The sequence below is a fragment of the Vitis riparia genome, chromosome 5 (assembly GCF_004353265.1).
Source record: "Vitis riparia cultivar Riparia Gloire de Montpellier isolate 1030 chromosome 5, EGFV_Vit.rip_1.0, whole genome shotgun sequence".
Lineage (NCBI taxonomy): Eukaryota > Viridiplantae > Streptophyta > Magnoliopsida > Vitales > Vitaceae > Vitis > Vitis riparia.
Genome location: NC_048435.1, coordinates 14501593 through 14524248, shown reverse-complemented (window position 1 = coordinate 14524248; position 22656 = coordinate 14501593). Strand labels below are relative to the sequence as shown.

The window sequence follows — 22656 nt, the reverse complement described above, 5'->3', positions numbered from 1 at the left end:
CCTCAGTTCGTTACATGGAGGGTAGTCATGTCATTTCCATTATCTATCCCACGATCATTGATCTAGGGTTCCTTAGTTTGAGAAGTTCATCTTGTTAGAGAGAGTTTTTGTTACCTTAGCACTTGAGAGCGTGTATATCCATTATTGATATCATCTTTGGGGCTTATTTTGTTCATGTTCAGGGTGTGTACATTTGTATATATGTAAAAAAAAAAACAAAAAAATGAAAAGTAATAAGCGCATGTGTGGTATTCTTCCATCATTGAGTATGTATATTGATGTTTGAGGGTCACTTGATTGAGTATATTTGATGAGAGGAGTTCGTATGTGAGCTTTCCGAGACCTGATGCGACTCATGGTAGCTTAGCTTTAAAGGCGTATCAACAAAATTTATACCTTAAATACTATTACTAAAGTAGCCAAGCTACTATAGCATAGTGGTTCTAGGATCGTTCACTGGGAAGGGTTTTCGCAAACACTAGTGATATTCAAATTAGGAAAATAGGTGATTTTCTTATGGATGTTAGCTTTAAAAGAAGATGAAAATGTTTTAAAGAGATTTAAACTAACTTAAGCTAACATTAAAGACTAAAATGAAAGGGTGTAAAAACAAGTTTCTCAAAGATAGGATAGCTATGCTCTGGCTCTTATGCAAATTGGAAATCTCAGGATAGGCTCCTCGCGTTGGGGTTGCAACTATGGTGATGCTTGCTTCCCGAACCGGTATGGATTTAGCAAATCAAGTTTTAATCCTTTAAAATGGCAAAACAGATGGTAGTGAATTTTATCAATGGTTATTCACCTTAGACTTCCTTTGAATGGCTCGTAAGAGATAACTAATGGTCTAAAGCCAAAAGCTTACCAAATATTGGCAACTCAAAGTCATTCCAGGTGATAAACTCACCTTTCAATGGCCATTGAAATTGGTTCTAACGGATTAATACAAAACTTGGAATTGAAAACCTCACCTTCCAATAGCTCGTAGGAGATAACTAATGGATAGAAATCCAAAAGCTTATCAAGTATTGGCCGTTGGAAGTTGTCCAAAGGAAATAAAAACCAAAATTTACATTAACGAACCATTAATGAAAAACGACTACCTTACCTTCCGGGTGCGAGAAATTTCCATGGGATTGCATCCAAGCCATCACATAACATCCATACTTTGAGAAACTTAAAGGTTTTAGCCAATCATCCTCTAAGGAAAAGCCCTCAGAGGCTGTTTGGCTACTAAGAAAATGAGAAAGAAAAGAGAAAAGAAGAAAAACAGAGCTTTATATAATTCTAATTTAATCTACAGAGGATCGATCACCCCATCCGTCCATTCCAATCCAATTCCGTTTGGAGGTGTTGTGCACCTCTATATATAGCAAAATTACAAGATAAAGCCTTATGATGGCTGAATACAAGGTTACAAAAGGAATTTACATGAGAAAATATCAAGCTAAAAATATCTGGGAAGTCGGTGGTGCGTGCGTGGAGAAACAGAGGAGATTTGGCATTTTCGCAATGTGAATTTCTCCTTGCGAAAATTTCGCAATGTTGCGAAATGGCAAAATTTCGCATCGTGAGGAAAATCCCCTTGCAAAATTTCGCAAGGAGAAATTCACCTTGCGAAATTCCCGCAAGGTTTGATGCAGTTGTCTTCCGAAGGCCATATCTTCCTCATTTCAGCTCCAAATTGTACACGGTTTAAAACATTGGATTCTTGACTTCCTGAGCTTTGAAATGGTATATAGAATGTAGAAAATAGACTTCGGAAAGTGCCCCAAAAGTGTGAAAGAAGACTGCAGCTATTGTCCTCTGTTTTCTTCACTTTGCTTGTTTTTCCTCTGTGCATTCTCTTTGCTTGTGCTCGTGTTTCCACTTGAAATTCAAGCCTGTAAACTTCCAAAATCCTTGCTTTAACTTGTCTAATTAGCTCCTCCATCATTTGGCATGCTTGAATTGATTCATAAGCTGATAAAAACATGTAAACTTGCCACAAAATGGTTAAAACCAATTACTAAGGACCTTAATGAATTAATTGGGTTAAATGAATATGATTACTACACAAAGGTGCTTAAAACCATTATAATTAGGTCTACAAAATAGCACTTTTTGGTAGTAATCAAGACCCTTCATTTTTTTTGTATTCATTTTTGTCGTATGTTTTGAGAGCGAGATGAGTGACCTTCTCTTAGGAGCTCTGGGTCATTGTCCCCTCCATCATTACGTTCATTGTTGATGTGACTTCATTCCATGTCTGATTTGAGTTGATCACTACTCCTCTTTGTGTTATTTGTTTCATCATCATCCTCGTTTTCACTTCTGATTCATCATTTTCACTTTATGTCTTATTCTTTTCTTACAGCAACCCATCTCGGGTTTGATACTCTCTTCGCATCATCATTACACATATCACTATTAGTTCATTTTGCTTCATTTGTCTCCTCATCGACATCATATTCACGTTAGGCATCCTCAGGTCCATGGTTCATGGGATTTACTATACACGTTGCATTTCATATATGAGGGCATGGGTTTTTTATCATTGGGTATTTGAGCCTAGTTTTCCTTCATTTCTATCACCCTATCACCTTAGCCTACGTTATGTCCCGTGTTTCAAGACCACCTTGAGGCCATAGGATCAGATGTCATCTTCGACAGCCTCTACTTGGACAGTTGTTTGAGATTTGGTTGACATTTTGATATTGTCATGCTTCTTCTTCTGGAAGACGCCTCTTTGATGTTTAGATCTGATTTAGCTGTGTTTGGATTACCGGGATCAAGTGTTTGATGATGGATGATTTGGTGTCACCTGATTTTCTGATCTATCACATATTTGATGTCATACTGGGGCATATTCTGTTTCGAGTGAGATTTACAGATCTTCACAGAGTTACATGCTTATCCCCATTTACGAGATGTACGCTGAGATGATTGACTAGTTCGTTATTTTATGATGATCCCTCAGTGAAGCCTCTGTGAAGCCATTCAGCCAGGCCCACATTTTTCGGCATTTGATTGTTGTCATGTTTCTTATTCCGAGAGACGTTCCCTAGATGTCTGGATTTGATTTGGATCACGGAGATCACATGTTCGATGATAGATGATTCCATGTCACCTGATTTCTGGCCTACCGTACATTTGATGCCATATTGATTACTACCCAAAAAGTGTCATTTTACACCTTTAAGTCATTATGTTTTAAGCACTTTTGTGTAGTAATTCTTCACCTTTATTCCAATTGGCATGTTAAGGACCTAGCAATGACTTCTAATCATATTTGTGGCTAGTTTTAGTGTTTTGACATCTTTTTGGATCATTAAGACAAGCCAACCAAAGAAGAAAATCAAAGAAAAGCAAAGAGAAGCAAGGAGGAAATCAGAGGACAGCAACTGCAGTCTTCTTGGGCACTTTTGGAGCACTTCCCGAAGTCCATTTTCTATATTCTATATACCGTTTCAAAGCTCAGGAAGTCAAGTATCCAACGCTTCAAACCGTGTACGATTTGGAGCTGAAACGAGGAAGTTATGGCCTTCGGAAGAAAACTGCTTCAGGTGTGCGAAAATTTCGCACACCCCCTGAAGGTGTGCGAATGGTGTGCGAATTTCGCACACCCCCTTTAGGTGTGCGAAAATTTCGCACACCCCATGCGTGGTGCGAAATCTCCTCTGTTTTTGCCGACTCCACTTTAGATATTTTCTTAAGTATTTTTTGATGTAATTTCCTTTCTTCTCCTTGTAACAAGCCAATGAAAAGCTTTGCTTTTGTAAAAACTATATAAGGGGTGGAAATCACCTCTTGAAGACATGTAACACGGGTGTTAAGCTTAACACTTAGCAATATACAGAGCTCTCTTGTTTTCTATTTTCTCTTTACTATTTTCTTTTTCTTGGAAGCCAAACAACCTCTGAGGATGTTTTCTCAGAGGATGAGAGGCTAAACTCTTGGTTTCTTGGAGTGAAGGAAGTTAGGTGAAAAGTCCAGATGCAAAGGTGGAAAATGCTCGTGCATTAAATACAGGTAGTTGAAGTTCATAAATGGCTTTTAAATCCAAAGTTTTGCTTTAAATCCCTTAGAATCACTTTGAATGACCAATACATGGTAAGCTTCAGGTCTTTGTGGATGCTTATTGCTAGATCCATATTAGTCCATTAGTTATCATGTACGAGCCATTGGAAAGTGGTTCAAGGTGAAGACCTATATAGTGTCTAAAGCCATTAATGGACCTTGACTACCATTTCTATTGATTTTTATGGATTAAATCTTCATTGTTAAACCTATACCGGTTCGGGAAATAACTATAGGTTAAATCCCCAATGCGAGGAGAAAAATCCGGAATTTTCCACTTTGCATTCTAAACTTGATCCTAGCAATACTTAACTCCGAGAAACTTTCTTTCTTCCATTTTTAATTAGTTTATGTTAATTTAGGTTCAAACACTTTCAAAACAAATTTTATTTTCTTTTTAAGCTTTAAGTTTTTGATAAAGGAAATCATTAAATTCAATTTCTAATCTCAAGTGTATCACTGGTAGAGTGAAAACCCATCCCAGAGTTCGACCCTAGAGCCACTATACTATAGTAGCTTTGCTACACTAGTATGAGGTCATAGGTTTTATAAATGTTTTTGATTAAATGACCTGACTGGATCATAATGCGCGAATCACATATTGGGGCATATTCCATTTCGGGTGAGATTTACAGATCTTGATGAAGTTGCACGCTTATCCCCACTTGCGAGATGTACGCCGAGACGATGATCTATTCGCTATTTTTACAATGATTCCTCGATGGAGCCTCTTAGGAGCCATCCAGCTGGGCCCGCACTTCTCGACACTTAGATGCCATCATGCTTCTCCATCCGAGAGGTAGATCTTGGATCTGTGGGTATGATTCAGTTATGGGTTCGGATGACCAAGATTACATATTTGTTGATGGATGATTTGATGTCATTTGATCTTTTCGACCTGTCACACATTTGATGCCATGTTGGGGCATATTTGCCATTTCGGTCGAGATTTGTAGGTCTCCGTGGATTTGCATGATCATCCCCAGTTGCAAGATACACGTCGGGCGGATGACTCAATTTCATTGTCTTGATTCTCCAATGGAACCTTCCTTGAGTCATTTAGTCAGGCTCATACTTCCGAACGTTGTTGTGATTTTTGGATTGAGTAATTTCGGGTGCATTGATTCCCACATCACCATTTCAGTGAGGTGCATGTAAGATCTTTTATACATCCCCATGGAGTTATTCTCGAGTTGTCGGGACAGACCAGATATATCTGATGCCATACTGAGGCATATTTCCCTTATCCAGTTGTAGAGGTGATGGTTTTCTCACAAATTTGCTACAGTCTTCATTGCTCGGCCAAGAGATATTTTATTTGCTTTATGGGTCACCGTTCTTGTGATTTTCGATGAGATGAGCCTTCAGTAAGGCATGACCTTCGAGTTTTGATTGCCTCATTATCCATGATTCTTCAGTAGATTGTTGTGTTGAGATCGTGGTAGTCACCCCAGCAAACTATTCCTTTGAGACTCCCTAGTAGATCATTTGTTTGAGATGACGATGGATTCCTCTAGCAGAGCATTTCGAGTTAAAGGAGTTCGGCTTATGGTGACACTTCAGTAGACCTCGTGATTTAGTCGGGCGAGTTGTGAGACTATGTTCACAGTCGATTTGATCGTTCTAACTTGCTAGTAGAGCATCTTGTGAGACTCGTGGAGTCTCTTTCAGACCTTTTCATTGGGTTAAGAGTTGTGACAGCCATGCTATATTGGGGCATATCCCCCATTCATCATTTTCTTGTGGTTTTGGCATTTAGAGCCACCATAGATTCTTGGTTATGACGTTCAAAGTCGTCCATTTTCAGCCTAGCGTTCAGAGCCATCTTCTCTTCGCAGTTTAGCGTTCAGAGCCATGGTTCTAGTTCGGCATTCAGGGTCATCATATCATTTTGTTGTTTAGCGTTCAAAGCCACCACCTTTTTTTAGTTTGGTGTTCAAAGCTATATTTTCATTTTGGCATTTGATGACACCATCTTTCTTTAGTTTGGCGTTCAAAGCCACTATTTTTATTTTAGCATTCATGGCTATTACTTTTAGTTTGGCGTTTAGAGCTGCATCTTCATCTTGGCGTTCAGAGCCGTTCTTTCATTTTGGCGTTCAGATCCATTGTAGGCTTTTAGTTCGATATCATCATATTTTTCGTTTGGCGTTCAGAGCCGTTGTTTCCTTTAGTTCGATATTCAAAGCTATACCTTCAATTTGATGTCCAGAGTCACATTTTTTTTTGTTTGGCGTTCAGAGTCGTCGTTCATTTCTTTTTGGCGTTCAGAGCCACATCTTCATTTTGGCGTTCAGAGCCACATTTTCCGTTTGGCGTTCAGAGTTGTTGTTCATTTTCATTTTGGCATTCAGAGCCGCATTCTCATTTTGGCATTCAGAGCCATATCTTCTTTCGGTTTGGTGTTCAGAGCCGCGTTTCCATTTCGACGTTTAGAGCCACCATGTCTTCTCAGATACGATGTTCATAGTCGTTTTCCTCAACTTGACATTCCTAGTTATCAGTTTAGTTTTGGCATTCAGAGTTGTTGTTTCATTTTGGCGTTCAAAGCCATTGTTTGTTTCTAGTTCAACATTCATAGTCATCATACCTTTCATTTTCCATTTGGCGTTCGGAGCCTCATTTTCATTTTGATATCACCTTTTTCGTTTGGCGTTTAGAGCCACATTTTCATTTCGACATCCGGATCCTTGTTTTTTGTTCTACGTTCAAAGCCACACCTTTATTTTGGCGTTTAGAGCCACACCTTTAGTTCGGTGTTCAGAGCCGCATTGTCATCTTGGCGTTCAGAGTCGTATCTTCAGTTTGGCGTACAGAGCCACACCTTTGGTTCAGTGTTCAGAGTCGCATTGTCATCTTGGCGTTCAGAGCCATATCTTCAGTTTGGCGTTTAGAGTCGTTGTTTGTCTTTAGTTCGATATCTAGAGCCATTTTTCATTTGGCATTCAGAGTCGTTGTTCATCCTCAGTTTGGCGTTCAAAGCCACCTTTTTCATTTTGACATCCAGAGCCATCGCATCTCCAGTTTAGCGTTCAGAGCCGTCATTCATTTTTTCGTTTGACATTCAGAACCACATGTTCATTCTAACGTTCAGAGTCGTTATTCATTTTTTGTTTGGCGTTCAGAGCCATATTGTCATCTTAGCGTTCAGAGTCGTATCCTTGCAGTTTGACGTTCAAAGTCGTTGTTTGCCTTTAGTTCGATATCTAGAGTCATTTTCCGTTTGGCATCCAGAGTCGTTGTTCATCCTCATTTTGGCGTTCAGAGCCACTTTTTCACTTTGGCATCCAAAGCCATCGCATTTTCAGTTTGACGTTCAGAGTCGTTATTCATTTTCTGTTTGGAGTACAAAGCTGTTTTTTCATCTTGGCTTTCAGAGCCGTATCTTCAGTTAGGCATTCAGAGCCGTTGCTTACCTCTAGTTCAACATCTAGATCACCTTTGTCATCTTGGCATTCAGAGCCACCTTTTTCATTTTGACATCCAGAGCCATCACATCTCCAGTTTGGCGCTCAGAGCCGTCATTCATTTTTCATTTGGCTTTTAGAACCACATGTTCATTATGACGTTTAGATTCATTATTCATTTTCTGTTTGGCATTCAGAGCCGTATTGTCATCTTGACGTTCAAAGCCGTTGTTTGCCTTTAGTTCGATATCTAGAGTCATTTTTCGTTTGTTGTTCAAAGTCGTTGTTCATCCTCAGTTTGGCGTTTAGAGCCACTTTTTCATTTTTGACATCCAAAGCCATCGCATCTCCAGTTTGGCATTCAGAGCCATTGATTATTTTTCGTTTGGCGTTCAAAGCCACATGTTCATTCTAACGTTCAAAGTCATTATTCATTTTTTGTTTGGCATACAGAGCCGTTTTTTCACCTTGGCGTTCAGAGTCGTTGTACATATCTATTCAAGCACCTTGAGTCACCATCTTTCCGTGTTTTTTACGTTCAAAGTCATTTCCCCTCAGCTGTATCATTCAGAGTCATAGTCCCTAGCATTCATATTCACTGGCATTACACATCTTGCCTTCATGGGTTTGCATCTATCCTCTTTTTCCTCACCTTGTTACCTTGTGCTTATCACCTATTCGTCACCGCTCTTCCAGGTGTCCCTTTTCACTACTCATGACACAGTCCTTTGAGTTCACAACACATACTTCGGTCATGTTGTTGGGCACCCTACACTTGTCATTTTCATGTAGTTCACATAGGATAGTCTCCTTCGAGCACATTCTTCCCATACTTCAGAGTGGTTCGACCGTTACTCATCTTTGATTTGGTTTTTCTAGTCACTTTTGGAGACGTCTTAGAGGGAGCCTAGGTCCTCAGTGTGGTTTCAAAGGCATTTTGAGACATCCCCCTGTCTTAGTTTTAGAGTCTTTCATCCATATGTTGGCTAGAGTGAGTCTGTGTCTCACTAACATCATTTTGGGGGTCTTCTTTGTTCTTCGATAGAGTTCACTTCGTTCCACTCATTATTCACACTTCTTTTCACTTCAGTGTTCATATTCCTTACACTCGTGAACTCTACCGAAGAGGGGCATATTTGTAAACCCCTATTTGACCTTGGGTTTTTCTCAAACCCGGGAAGAGTCTGCAGCTTGCTGTAGGAATGAGTGGGGTCCGGTTTCTTCAAGTGCTAAAGGGTTGCATGGGATAACAGACACCTACCTCTACGATCATGATGAGATGTTCTGATCAGATGATAGAGGAGTGGGTGAAAGTTGGACTAAAAATGGGTGAGTCGGCGGATTCAGGGGGATGGAGACGTGTGAGAGTTGGAGGAAGCAACCTAAAAATAGGAGGCGGGTAGCAGCATATCAAGGGGAAAAAGAGAAAGCTTGCAAGAGAAGATAAGAGGCAACTAGGAAGAAAATGGGGGCATGGAACGTCTGGAAAAGAAAAAAAAACGGAGGACATTCAGATGGGGGAGGTCGATGTAAAAACAAAGCAAATGGGTGTGGTTCTTAGGAGGGTTCCAACAGCTATGCTACATCTTTTGGGGAAATTTTCTCCAAGAGTGGTTGCTTTTAATTGGGTAGGGCTTGACTTTTCGTGAGCGGTCCACGAATGGGGATAGTGGTTCTCATACGAGGGAGTTTTGGGTGAAAAGGGTAATTCTCGTTTATGGGTTCTACAAGCAAAGATTGATCCGTTCGCTAATGGAGTTGTTGGTTCATGTACGACAGAGTTCTTAGTGAAATGGGTTCTTTACGTTGGTGGGTTTTTAAATACTGACGCGGCTCGCAATGGGATGTCGTTCAGATTTCTGATGTTTGTTCGTAAATTGGTGGGGGCGCTATTTTCCCGGAGAAACCAAAGAGAAAAAGGGTAAAATAAAAAATAAAAATTGAGTGTTGTTGGTAGAGCCAATTCCATTAACGAAGACATGGAAATGGGTTGTTCTGGGACTTATGGGTTTGAAGAAGAAGAAGAGCAGCAACTTTGATCCCAAGTTCCTAGTCCTGGCAGTAGCAAGAGATTCAAGCTTCCCAATAAGTTTTTTTTTTTTATGACTGTAATGGCGTGGATCATTCCTCTATTCCTCGGAAGCTTCGGTCTGCCACGAAGAAATGCAGCCGTGAATTTGTTTCTCCACCTTTGCCGGAACCAAAGAAGTTGAACTGGTAAAACACACAATGGAGTAGAGGGGCGGATCTTCCGAAGGTGACTCGATGCGCCGCTTGTGTTTGCGTGGAGTGCTAAATGGAGCCATTATGTTGAATTACACTGCACAAGAAGGGGTTTTTCAGGTGTTGATGAGTGGTCAACATGCATAGAGGGGGCAGTGAGGACTGGGGTTTTAATATATATGGCTGATGAAAAGGATACGTGTTCAATAGATACCATGGCTGCATATGAAAAACCAAAAGGTGGCACCCACTTTGAGGTATGTGATTGTCCTTTATATTAATATTATTATTATTACTATATTATTGCATATGAAAAATCAAAATGTGGCACCCACTTTGAGGTATGTGATTGTCCTTTATATTAATATTATTAGTATTATTATTACTATATTATAAGATTTTCCAAAGTTCACTATCGTGAATTGTTGTTGCACAGTGGTGATGAAATTTCATATGTAAATAGTATTAAAGCATGTAAAGTTGAGATTGTTTTTTTATTATTATTATTATCATTATTATTATGTTATAAGATATTCCATCCCGGGCCCACACTTTGCATGACCATCTTTGGCATGCGAATCCCATCGACCAGGTACCATCCTCTTTGTCTTTTTTTTTTAATCCTCATACAACAAAATATAATTTTCAAAACTCTGATCTTCACATTTCAATTTTCAAATATAATTTTCCAAAATTCCAATTTTTAAATTCAATTTTCCGAAATTTCATTCTCGAAATTCCAATTTTCCAAAATTCCAATTTTTTTAAATTTAATTTTCCGAAATTCCATTCTCAAATAATTTTCCAAAATCAAGGTTCTAAACTTATAATTTTTAAGTTTCCATTTCCAAAAATTTCCAAAATTCCAAAATTCCAAATTTCATGTTTATTTATTTAATCATTATTACTTTCGTTATTATTATTATTATTATTTTATTTATTTATTTATTTATTTTTAAAATTCCATCCTTAAACAATTTTTCAAGATTTCGATTTCCGAATTTAATTTCCAAAATTCCAATATTCACGTTTATTTATTTAATCATTCTTATTTTCGTCATTATTATTATTATTATTATTATTATTATTTTATTTATTTTTAAAATTCCATCTTTAAATAATTCTTCAAAATTCCGATTTCCAAATTTAATTCTCAATTTCCGAAATTCCAATTTTCGAATTTAATTTCCAATTTCCAAAATTCTAATTTTCATATTTATTCATTTAATCATTAATAATTTCGTTATTATTATTATTTTACTTATTTATTTATTTATTTATTTATTAAAAATGGCATCTTTAAATAAATCTTCAAATTTTTTATTTCCAAATTTAATTTCCAATTTTCACGTTTATTTATTTAATCATTATTATTTTTATTTTTATTATTTTACTTATTTATTTATTTTTAAAATTTTCATCTTTAAATAAATCTTCAAAATTTCGGTTTCCAAATTTAATTTCCAATTTTCACATTTATTTAATTATTATTATTATTATTATTATTATTATTATTATTATTATTTTATTTATTTATAAAATTTCATCTTTAAATAATTCTTCAAAATTCCAATTTCCAAATTTAATTCCCAATTTTCGAAATTCCTTTTTTCAATTTTCGAATTTAATTTCCAATTTCCAAAATTCTAATTTTCACATTTATTTATTTAATCATTAATAATTTTGTTATTATTATTATTTTACTTATTTATTTATTTATTTATTTTTAAAAATTCTATCTTTAAATAAATCTTCAAAATTTCGATTTCCAAATTTAATTTCCAATTTTCACGTTTATTTATTTAATTATTATTATTTTCATTATTATTATTATTTTATTTATTTATTATTATTTTTAAAAATTCCATCTTTAAATAAATTTTCAAAATTTCGATTTCCAAATTAATTTCCAATTTTCACGTTTATTTATTTAATCATTATTATTTTCATTATTATTATTATTTTATTTATTTATTTTTAAAATTCCATCTTTAAAATAATTCTTCAAAAATTCCAATTTTCACGTTTATTTATTTAATCATTATTATTTTCGTTATTATCATTATTCTATTTATTTTTAAAAAAATTCATCTTTAGATAATTTTCAAAATTCTAATTTCTTTCAAAATTTAATTTCCAACATTCTAATTCTTAAATTTAATTTTCAAAACTCCAATTTTCAAATAGTTTTCAAGACTTCAATTTTCAAATAAATTTCAAAACTTCAGTTTTTTTTCAAATAGTTTTAATTCCACTCCATTTTTCAACTATTTTTTTAATTCACAAATTTTCTTCGATTTTCAAATAATCTTTCGTTTTCCTTGATTTTTTTATTAAGCATGAATGAATTTTTTATAATTCTAAAATAATGAAATTTGTGATATTAATTCATTCAAAATAAATTGGCTTTGGTGGGGGCCCTACATATGAGTTTTCTCTTTTGATTGCCAATTGTTATGCTTAATGAATATTGCTCGATCTTTGTCTTACTCTTTGATATGCATATGATAATTTTATACTTGAACTAACCTTGTTTCCTTGATAGCGCATTGTGGTTCGTGGCCCAGGTACGCATCCACTCCCATTCTGGTTATTCTCTATGCATGTTTTGATTTCCATATGTGCATGATCGATTTGAAGTATCCATTGATTTTCTCATTGATTGTCACGTCAGCTTCATTTTATTACAAGAGATCCGACTTTAGGGACTTAGAGGGGTGTTACGGTTTTTATTGTACTTTCCCGATAAGTAACCTGACTCCCAAGCCTGATTCGGTTTTTCACCGACCATCTTTTTCAAAATAAGGAGTCACACTTAGGGTTTTCTTTCTTATTTTGTTTACCCTTTTAAAAATAAAACAAAAATAAGTGAGGACTCCAAGTTATTTTCTAATAAATAAAATCATTTTAAAATAAAATCGAGTTCTCCATCGAGTGGAAGCGCATAAGTCGAAATGTGGGGTCCACACATATTAACAAAAAAATATATTATATTAAACATTAAAATAAATAAATACATATGTATATGTTAAAAAACATATAGGTTATATTTGGTTTTTAGAAAATTTGAGGGAAATTGTAAGGAAAAACAATAGAGAAAAAAAGTTAAAGGAAAAATAAATAAATAAATAAAGATAGTTTCAAAATCAATAAATTATTTTGATGTTTCTTCAAATTTATCTCACTTATTTTCCTTCATTATATAAAGATTAAATAATTTTAAAATGTATAAATTATTGAATAATTTTAATTATATTTGAATTTCTTTTGTGTTTTTCTTTTTGTTATGAAACAAAATATGGAAAAAACATTTTGCTTTTTTTTTTTTTTTTCTTTGATTAGTACTTTCCGAGAATCAAAAGTAGGTATAATAAACTTTTCATTATCTATGCAAGTGAGGAATAAATTTATAAGTATAATCACATGCTATCCTACATTGCATAATTTTGTCCATCTATATCTCAAAGACCTTCAAACCAATTTCAATTTTGCGACTTTTACATCCTCCGCCAATTTTCTCCATTTCTATTTCCTAGTATTGCAAAAGAGGTATGATGACATAACTTTCCATTTTTATAATAATAAATAGATACAGTAAGGATGCGTGTCTGACAACTTTTTTCATAGAAAACAATACAATTCATGATAACAAAATTGGAGTTTTCTATTACTAAACCGGTTATGCATAACCAAAGCTACAATGATCGAGTGGGGCCTCAAGAAAGTTATGTTGCAAAATACTCGTCTTCAGAACCCTCTGGCAGTTGAACAAGTCAGATGATGGAGATCGCTTAGGGTTCTTGTTTCTAATTTGATTCTCTTTAACTTTACAGATCAAAAGCTTCAGGGCTCTTAAGTCAATGAAGGAGGAAGGATCACCCTCATCCACCAACCCCTCTTGCAATGTTCTCCACATCCAAACCCAAATAATTGCCTTGATATCCAACCCTAAGGCTAACAAAGCAAATTCCATGCATGCAACATTATACTTAATGGAACACCAGGTAAGTCTTGCATCTGGTGTACGAAAGGGCTGATTGTTTAGATGGCCATGATGGAAGCTTTGGAGAACATGGAGGCTACAACTAACTATAGTAAGCAGCTCATCCTATTGAGAGAGCCACGCACCGAGAGAAAGAAAAGAAAGACCAATGCATGCAGATTGCTACCTATATACCAAATAGGCCTAAATGAAAATAGAACTAAATAGACTTCCCTAAAAATTCATGTCTCATCTCTAAACATCCTCTCACACAAGCAGATTCTATCTGACCAAATTTTATCTGTTGACATTCCTATCCCTTCATCTCCCCCCTCTCATCTTTTATCTTTAATCTCTCTCTTTCTTTAAAAATCCATGTTTAGACCAGAAGCCATATCTTCAAAGCATCTTTATAAGGGCAAGGTTGCAAAAGTCTTCAAATAAATAAAATTAAAATAAAATAATATAATTGAAGAGTTCTTATCGAGTAGGCAGGAGAGCCAAATCCAACATGAATCCCTTATCAGCACACCTGTATAAAAGAGTGTACAGTCTGTATCCAACCTAATTATAAAAGACAGGTTGGCAATGGACTTCAAGACAAAAAAGAACTAAACTGGATAGAATTTTAAATTATATTTCAAGTTTTAAACATCCTTTTAATATATAGATAAAATATAGTCAAAGACTGGATTGTTTTGAGATGATGACCACCTAAGTAACTGCTCACATTCTGGTTAAGCAAAATTTGCCTAACCAGAATGTGAACAAATATAACAGTTAGTCAGGTGGTCATCCTCTCTTGGGTGCTTTTAATATATTCTATTTTTGTCTATCAAAAACAGATTCTGGTCACACAAATTTTGAAGAAACCAGAACTTATTGATCACAGTAAGCCTTTGCTTGCTCCAGTGGCTGAGGCATAGTAGAGATTATGGTAGTGCTGATGGCATCGTTTTAAAACACGCAAAGCATACTTAAGGTGTAAAAGTCTCCTACAGCTTAGGCCTAAGGTGCAAAACAAGATGCATGCCCCAGTGAAGTGTGACTTGACCTAGGACGCATATCAATTTTATAAAATTTAATCCAATCAATAAAAAAATTTGGATACCAAACATTTTAAAAAAAGCATTCAATAAAAATGCAATGAAATTATATAAATTGTAATATATAATTAGAAATTTCAAGAATAAAAGTGTTTAAAAAGAAAAAGTAAAGTAGACAAGGCACAACTGTTTCACAAGGTGCATGTCTTGGCAAGTAAGGTGTTACTACTTGGGAGTGGTTATGCCTTGAGCCTAGGCATACTTTAACTGGGCCTTCCAAAACTATGGCTGATGGTAATGCACTAAAAAGATGGCGCAAGTTGGGTTAAGGATGGGATGCTTAAAAAGGCAGCTCTAGTGCATGAAGGCAGATGAAATTGTTCAGCATTGTTCTCGAGAACCTGCTTTTATCATCCATCTCCAAATGGATGAACAGAAACAATTTAATGAGGAATTTGGGTGACAAAAAACAATGTCAAATTCCCTAACCTTGTGAAAAGAGGTGCGAGAAGTAACAGCAATAAAGTTGGTTTCCCAGACAAATATCTAAGGCTGGTTGAGTAAGGTTGACTTAACAGCAAAAAGCACTTAAACCAGTCCAAGTGCAACAGGTGCTTTCCTATTGTGTGACAACAAGGTTCACTCACGCATGTGTTTTCTTGAGTTCTTTTTTTTCTCAAAAATACTGACTCAATCATAAAAGTAACAAAGACTAAGTTGCAAGATGGTTTTCCATTACAGTTGCAAGTTAGTCAGGTTGAACCTGACCAAATCTGGATCCAAGGTGATTTTTGGATGAGATTGAGCAAACTAATTAAGTTGTTGGCCTTACAGTTAAAAGACATAACTCATTCCCAATTCAAGTTGGGATCGCATTGAGGGATTGCACAACCAAGCTCATCGTAAAGACCTGTAAAATATGCAAAGCCTACTTCATCTCTTGAAAATTTACTTTTTCAAGGCCATCAAGAAGCATTCCTCTTGGTTGCACCACTGTTCAAGGCCATTCTGTTATTTGGACACTTTTGGATCTCAGTTGGTAACTAAGACAATAAATGATTAAGGAAAATAAACTCAAACTTCACTTTCCCTTGTTTGTAAGTGAGGAGTGCTCCAAATCTAATAAGGCTATTGTTTAATTGGCTGGTGAAAATGTGAGTAAAAGAAATGAAAAGAAAATGCAGTAAAAGTGATAAAATCAGATAGCAAAACACTTGGGGCAATGCTGTTGAAAGGGTGGAGAAAAAGGAAAAAAGAAAAGATGAAATAAGAAAAACACATTGGTTGTACAACCAAATCGAATCAACATGAGCCCAACTGAGGCTGTCAACTTCAAATTATTTGTTTCAAGTTAAGCTCATGACTTGACATATAAACCAAACCAAACTGCCTCAAGTTGTTATCATTGAATTATAAAATAAAAAACTATCTAATCCTATATGAAATATAAACAACTATAAGTTTAACAAAAAGACACCTCTTTGGAAGCAGCAGACTCCTAACCCATATCAAGGATCCATGCATTGACTCATGGACATCCAGAATTAATGACAACGATAAAGTATGTCCCATAGACAAGAGGGTTCTAAGCAATATTTTAAAAGGCTAAAGGCGATCTTGGGCCATTTTGCCCACATGAGGTGAAACGTAAGCCTTGAGGTGGAATAAAGTGTAAGCCTCAACTTTAACAATATTAAAAAGAAAAAAAATCTTAAAAATCAGAAAAGTACTAATAAAATCACATGAAAATTCAATAAGACAAAAACTATTTTTTAATTTAGTTTTTTTTTTCTCTTCTAAAATACAACTCTCTCTCATGCATTTATCAAATGATCTTCAAAATTATCATCACTATTACTAGTAGAATCATCTAATGAACCATAATTATATCCAATTGCTTCATCATCCTCTCCATCAATGTTAATGTCAATTCATTTTTCTTCTCTATCCATTAATTACGGTGATCTTTTTTCTTTATCCATTAATAATAGGATAATGATTATATATAAACTTGGTCACCAACAATTCTTTTATTTATTCCTCCCAATCTCTTCCTTCCTTTCATTTCCATTTAAAGGGTTAATTGGTAGTCAACTAAGCCCTTATTTTTTAAAATGCTTAACCCTAATCTTGGATGAAAAACAAAACTTAAAAATTCACACCAAAACCCCGTAAAAGCACAAGTCACTACAAACAATAAATATTGAGGCTTAAACCTCTTAAAAAATGTATACAAAAAGCTGATAAAGACCCTAAACCCATTAAAACCTTTTGAATAATTGAAGCTTAAGCCCCAATAGCCTTGAGGCTATAACCTCAAGGCCATAAGCCTCAATCAGGTGAGCCTTAAGCCTCAATTACCCTCTATTAAGGCTATAGCCTCAAGGCATAAGCCTTAATAGCCTTTTAAAACATTGGTTCCAAGTAAATGATCATAAATTTTTTACGGGTTAAGACACCGATATCTTAAATTTCAATACTTGTACACTGGACTATCACACAAAATAACTTTTTCACATCAAATACATTACTTCATCTCATAATTTTCTTTAGATCATTCTCCATGTGTACTAAGGTTTCTTCCTGTTGGCATATTTACATAAATTCTCCATGCTTATCAAATATGTAAAGAAAGATATATACCTAAAATGAAAGATAGCCTAATAAACTCCATCATGTTCTTTTTCCCAAAATAAAATGACAATAACCCAATCATGATAAAAGAAACACCAGAGAATTATAATCTTCTGAAATCACACCGATCGAAATACTAATATAACAAATAGTACAAGTAATGATACGCCATAAGCCAATATTTCAAGATCAAAAAGTCAATTAACAAGCAGATCTCAAAGAGAACACATATTTGTTCAAGATCAGACTACGGCATCAAATCCAACCCTTTCTGAAATTCAACCATTGACAATAAAGCACCTAAAATCTCGATTTAACAAGCTTATACTACTTCTTCGTGCTTTTACCTCCGGCGTCGCCACCTCCTCCCGAGGCCGCCTGTCCCGCCTTCTTGGCTGCCTTCTCTTGAAGCGCCTTAGCATCCCTATCCAAACAATCAAACTCAACACACAAGAATGCACTAAAAAAAGAAAAAATAAAAGTAGAAGTTTCATAGGAAAATGACCTTTCTCGGCGTTGCTCGGGAGTCAAACCATCGTCTTTGCCCTTGCCGCCCTTGGGGTTCCGTGACTGAGCCCTTTCCCGATCCCGATCTCTCTGGTTACCGCGTGATATCCAATTAGGGAATAACACACAAACAGAGTGATCTAATTCCAAAAAAAAATTAAAACTGAAAAAATTAAAAACAGATATTGCGAATTGGAAACACAAAAAACGGATTCGAAAAACAATAAAATCAAAGAAAGTCCAAGGATATGAGTCATCGCTGCAATCCTCGAGAAAGAAAGAGAGAGATTTGTGGATGGTGTTGCAAAAGCAGAAGGTCAATGATTAGGCAGAAGAGTCCTTTATAGAGGCGGAGTCAGTTAATCAACACCGTTGATTTATGGGAAAATTTGTTGTGTTGATTTTGTGGAGGTTTCTTGGGAATCCTGCCTAAGCCACGTTACCTCAAACTTATTTTTAGAAATTGTTTTAAGTTTAAAACACAAAAATAATTTCTTACTCGTTATCAAGCAAATATTTTTTAAAACAATTTTTAAACGACACAAAAAATAGTTTAAATAAATAAATTTTATTTATTTTAAAAATAAATTTTATTTTAATTTTGTAAGAAATTATAAATTTAATTTAAATAATATTAAGTAAATTGAATGATTTAATGCAAGTTGGTAAATCCACTTAAAAATTTGATATAATTTAATAACTTAATTTAAGTTATTAAATATATTAAATATGTTTGATAAAATAATTTAATAAAACAACTTAAAAAATTAATTTTAAGTATTAAATCTGAATAGTTAGCTTATTATCAATCTCAAAACTCATTTGTTCTTATTTAAGGAAAATATATTTTATAACTATAATTTTATATTCACAACTCATTTTTTTATAATAAATATTTGTTCAGTCATCTCATATTTTTACGACAATATAAATATTTAACAAATAATTGTATTACTTATGATTAGTAAAAATATTAGCATTAGTTAAAATTATTGAGGGCAAATATGTCCATTTCATGATTTCCAAACAATCTTAATAAATAAAAGTGAAAAACAAGTGACAAAGTAATGTTTGTTTTTTTTACTTAATTCAGGATACAACTTAAAACTAAATAATGTTTAAATGAAGTATTAAGTTATTTTTTAAAAATATTTTATTTCTATTAAATATTAAAAAATATATATAGACCGTGTGTTGGGTAACAAAATTTCTAGTAACCTGTTGTGTTTTTTACTTTTAGATTGGGTAACAAAATTTCCACTCAATGGTTCAAAACCAATTTGGGGTTAAAATAAAAAACTTTAGGACTGACAATGCTAGAGAATACTTCAACCAAATTTTGTCACCCTATTTTCAATCACAGGGCATTCTTCATGACTCATCATGTGTTAACACATCCCAACAATATGGGGTAGCAAGAGGAAAAATAGGCATTTACTCAACACAACCCGAGTCTTACTATTTCAAGGGAATGTTCCTAAGTCTTATTGGGGGGAAGCTATTTTTACTGCCACATACATGATAAATAGAATTCTCTCATGAGTATTAGACAACAAATGCCTCGTAGAGATACTTAAGAGTTTCTATCCACACTTTAGAACCTCAAATGGGCTCACTCCTAGGGTATTTGGGTGTACTGCATTTGTTCATGTCCACACCCAACATAGAGACAAGCTAGACCCCCGAGCCATAAAATGTGTCTTCCTTGGTTACTCATCCACTAAAAAAGGATACAAGTGTTGGGCCAGAAAATTTTACATCTCTGTAGATGTCACCTTCACAGAAAATAAACCTTTTTTTCCCCAAGTCCTCTCTTCAGGGGGAGATTTCAATGATGGAAGATAGTCCTTGTGAGTCCTTTGAACCTGATGCGACTCATGGTAGCTTAGCTTTAAAGGCGTATCAACAAAATTTATACCTTAAATACTATTACTAAAGTAGCCAAGCTACTATAGCATAGTGGTTCTAGGATCGTTCACTGGGAAGGGTTTTCGCAAACACAAGTGATATTCAAATTAGGAAAATAGGTGATTTTCTTATGGATGTTAGCTTTAAAAGAAGATGAAAATGTTTTAGAGAGATTTAAACTAATCTAAGCTAACATTAAAGACTAAAATAAAAGGGTGTAAAAACAAGTTTCTCAAAGCTTTGGATAGCCATGCTTAACTCACGGTGTAAAAATGGAGATTTTGGGACTTTTCACCTCGAGTTGGGGAAGCAACTAAGGTGATGCTTACTTCCCGAACCGGTATGAGTTTAACAACTAAGTTTTAGTCCTTGAAAACTTACAAAAAGGGTAGCTGAACCTCATAAATGCTCTCTTATTGATATAGGACATCTCCTCCCCTTGCAATACAATGGCTCGTAGGAGATAACTAATGAACGTCAATGGATCTAACAATAAGAATCCATTGAGACCAAAAGGTTATCAAGTATTGGCCATTCAAAGCAAGTCAGAGGGATTAAAAGCTTTACTTTGAATGAAAACATTTATGATGCTTGGCTACTTACATTTATGGCTTGGAAATCTCCATCCTCACACGGGAGCTTCACATGGCATCCATTACTTCAAGAAACTAAAAGGTTTTAGCCTCTCATCCTTGGGGGGATGTTTGGCTACTAAGAAAATGAGAAATAAAGGAGAAAAGAAGCTTTTGAACAAAAGAGCTCTTATAATTTCTAAGGTTACGGGTTACAAGCCTTTTTTTTTTGTCTAAGGCTCTTCACCTCTATTTAAAGACAATAACAAGCTAAATTACAAAAGCTAATACAAAAGCAACCTTTTCATTGGTTGATTACAAGGTTACAAAAGGAATTTACATGAGAAAATATCAAGCTAAAAAATATGGGAAGTCGGTGGTGCGTGCGTGGAAAAACAGAGGAAATTCGGCATTTTCGCAATGTGCCTAAATCCTCCTTGCGAAATTTCGCAAGGAGAAATTCACCTTGCGAAATTTTCACAAGATTTGATGCAGTTGTCTTCCGAAGGCCATATCTTCCTCATTTCAGCTCCAAATTGTACACGGTTTGAAGCGTTGGATTCTTGACTTCCTGAGCTTTGAAATGGTATATAGCATGTAGAAAATGGACTTCGGGAAGTGCTCCAAAAGTTCGAAAGAAGACTGCAGCTGCTGTCCTCTGTTTTCCTCTTCACTTTGCTTGTTTTTCCTCTTTGCATTCTCTTTGCTTGTGCTCGTGTTTCCACTTGAAATTCAAGCCTATAAACTTCCAAAATCCTTGCTTTAACTTGTCTAATTAGCTCCTCCATCATTTGGCATGCTTGAATTGATTCATAAGCCGATAAAAACATGTAAACTTGCCACAAAATGGTTAAAACCAATTACTAAGGACCTTAATGAATTAATTGGGTTAAATGAATATGATTACTACACAAAGGTGCTTAAAACCATTATAATTAGGTCTACAAAATAGCACTTTTTGGTAGTAATCACACCCCCCAACCGACTCATTGCTAGTCCCTTAGCAATGGAGGAGATAAAAACTAAGTAAACTATAATAATATACATAAAAGGGATCATGCAAATCACTCCAAAAAATGATATGAGTGGCATGATGGACATCCATGGATCAATAAAGATGTTAAACTCAACCTATAATAAGAGTTGTCAAAGCATTCACTTGATCATAGAGTACAAAGAATGGATATTATGCAAGTTTAAGCATCAAAAGAATTTCCACTCTCAAAAGATCCAAATCAAATTCTTCCACTAAAAGCTAAGTGTTAATGTGATTAGCTTCCGAGTATAGTATGGATAACTATCATCTCCCCCCAACCTAAGTCTTTCTTTAAGCTTAGCAAAATTAACCATCTCTTGATAGGCTAGGAACGCACCTCTTATTCACAATTCTTTTCACTTACTAAACTTAACCAATTCACCCATGTAACAAGCAGAGGATCGGTGACTCCCAACCAATAAAGGCTTAGGGCACCAGGCTTTAAAGGCTTTCGCCACCCCTTCGGACCATGCTCAGGTTTCAAGGCAAGCAAAGAAGTTTATTCTTTTTTTTTTTCTTTTTTTTTCTTTTTCTTTTTCTTTTTCTTTTTCTTTTTTTTTTCTATTTTTTCAAAGACTCATTGGTCTTTATGAGGTGTCCCAACACTATTAAAGAGAGGTTAAAGGTGTCAAATTATGATTTCTCAAGCTTAGAGGGTGAGATAGTTTCACATCTTATAACCGGAATCTAATGTATGTGTGTGCGAATAACTTAAGGTGGAAGAGATAAGTTTGCATGCAATGGGAGTTTCAACAATTCATCAACTTTTAGAAGAGCATAATACAAACTCTAAGACTCATGTAATCAAGTTGAAACTCGACTTCTCTCATTTAATTTTGAGAGTTAATCCTTAATATCCATGGAGTTTAAAGCAAAAATTTTTAAAAATTTTAAAAAGAGCTAATTTAACTAAGTATGATAAAAATTTAAACTAATACTTACTTCCTCATCTCTCCCCCCAACCGAGATGAACATTGTCCTCAATGTTTGAATCGAAAATAAGGAGGAAGGAAGTGGTACCTCATGTGATGTGGACTTGGAGTTTGAAAAGGTTGAACCACCTTTTTCAAAATTCAAAAATTGAATGAGAGAGGAATTTATACTAAATATTTACAAAAATGATGAGTGGGCCCCACTTTGAGCAGCTGAGGACAAGGCTCAAAGGGTCCATGCCATGATGGTATACTCATATAAGTTGCAATGGCATTTGAATGTAGCTTGCAGGGGTGTTAAAATTGGAGATTTTTGGCTTTGAAAACAATTTCGCAAGGTGAAATTCACCTTG

The 22656-nt window shown here is 35.0% G+C and overlaps 1 protein-coding gene across 1 annotated transcript; it reads right to left on the bottom strand.

Annotated features, from left to right (window-relative positions):
* Positions 1-17448: 17448 nt before the first annotated feature.
* On the bottom strand, positions 17449-18206 carry LOC117914034 (small EDRK-rich factor 2-like). The gene is made up of 3 exons (XM_034829192.1): positions 18106-18206; positions 17854-17956; positions 17449-17772 (listed from the first exon to the last, which is right to left on the bottom strand). Exons 1-3 carry the CDS (start codon positions 18110-18112, stop codon positions 17676-17678), a joined length of 207 nt encoding a protein of 68 aa, XP_034685083.1. The 5' UTR covers positions 18113-18206; the 3' UTR covers positions 17449-17675.
* Between the last annotated feature and the right edge of the window lie 4450 nt (positions 18207-22656).

What these genes read in the sequence shown, in the direction of transcription:
- LOC117914034 (XM_034829192.1), bottom strand. An exon ending in CCCGAGCAACGCCGAGAAAG is followed by an intron (nt 17,773 to 17,853) that starts GTCATTTTCCTA and finishes TTGTTTGGATAG; the next exon opens with GGATGCTAAGGCGCTTCAAG.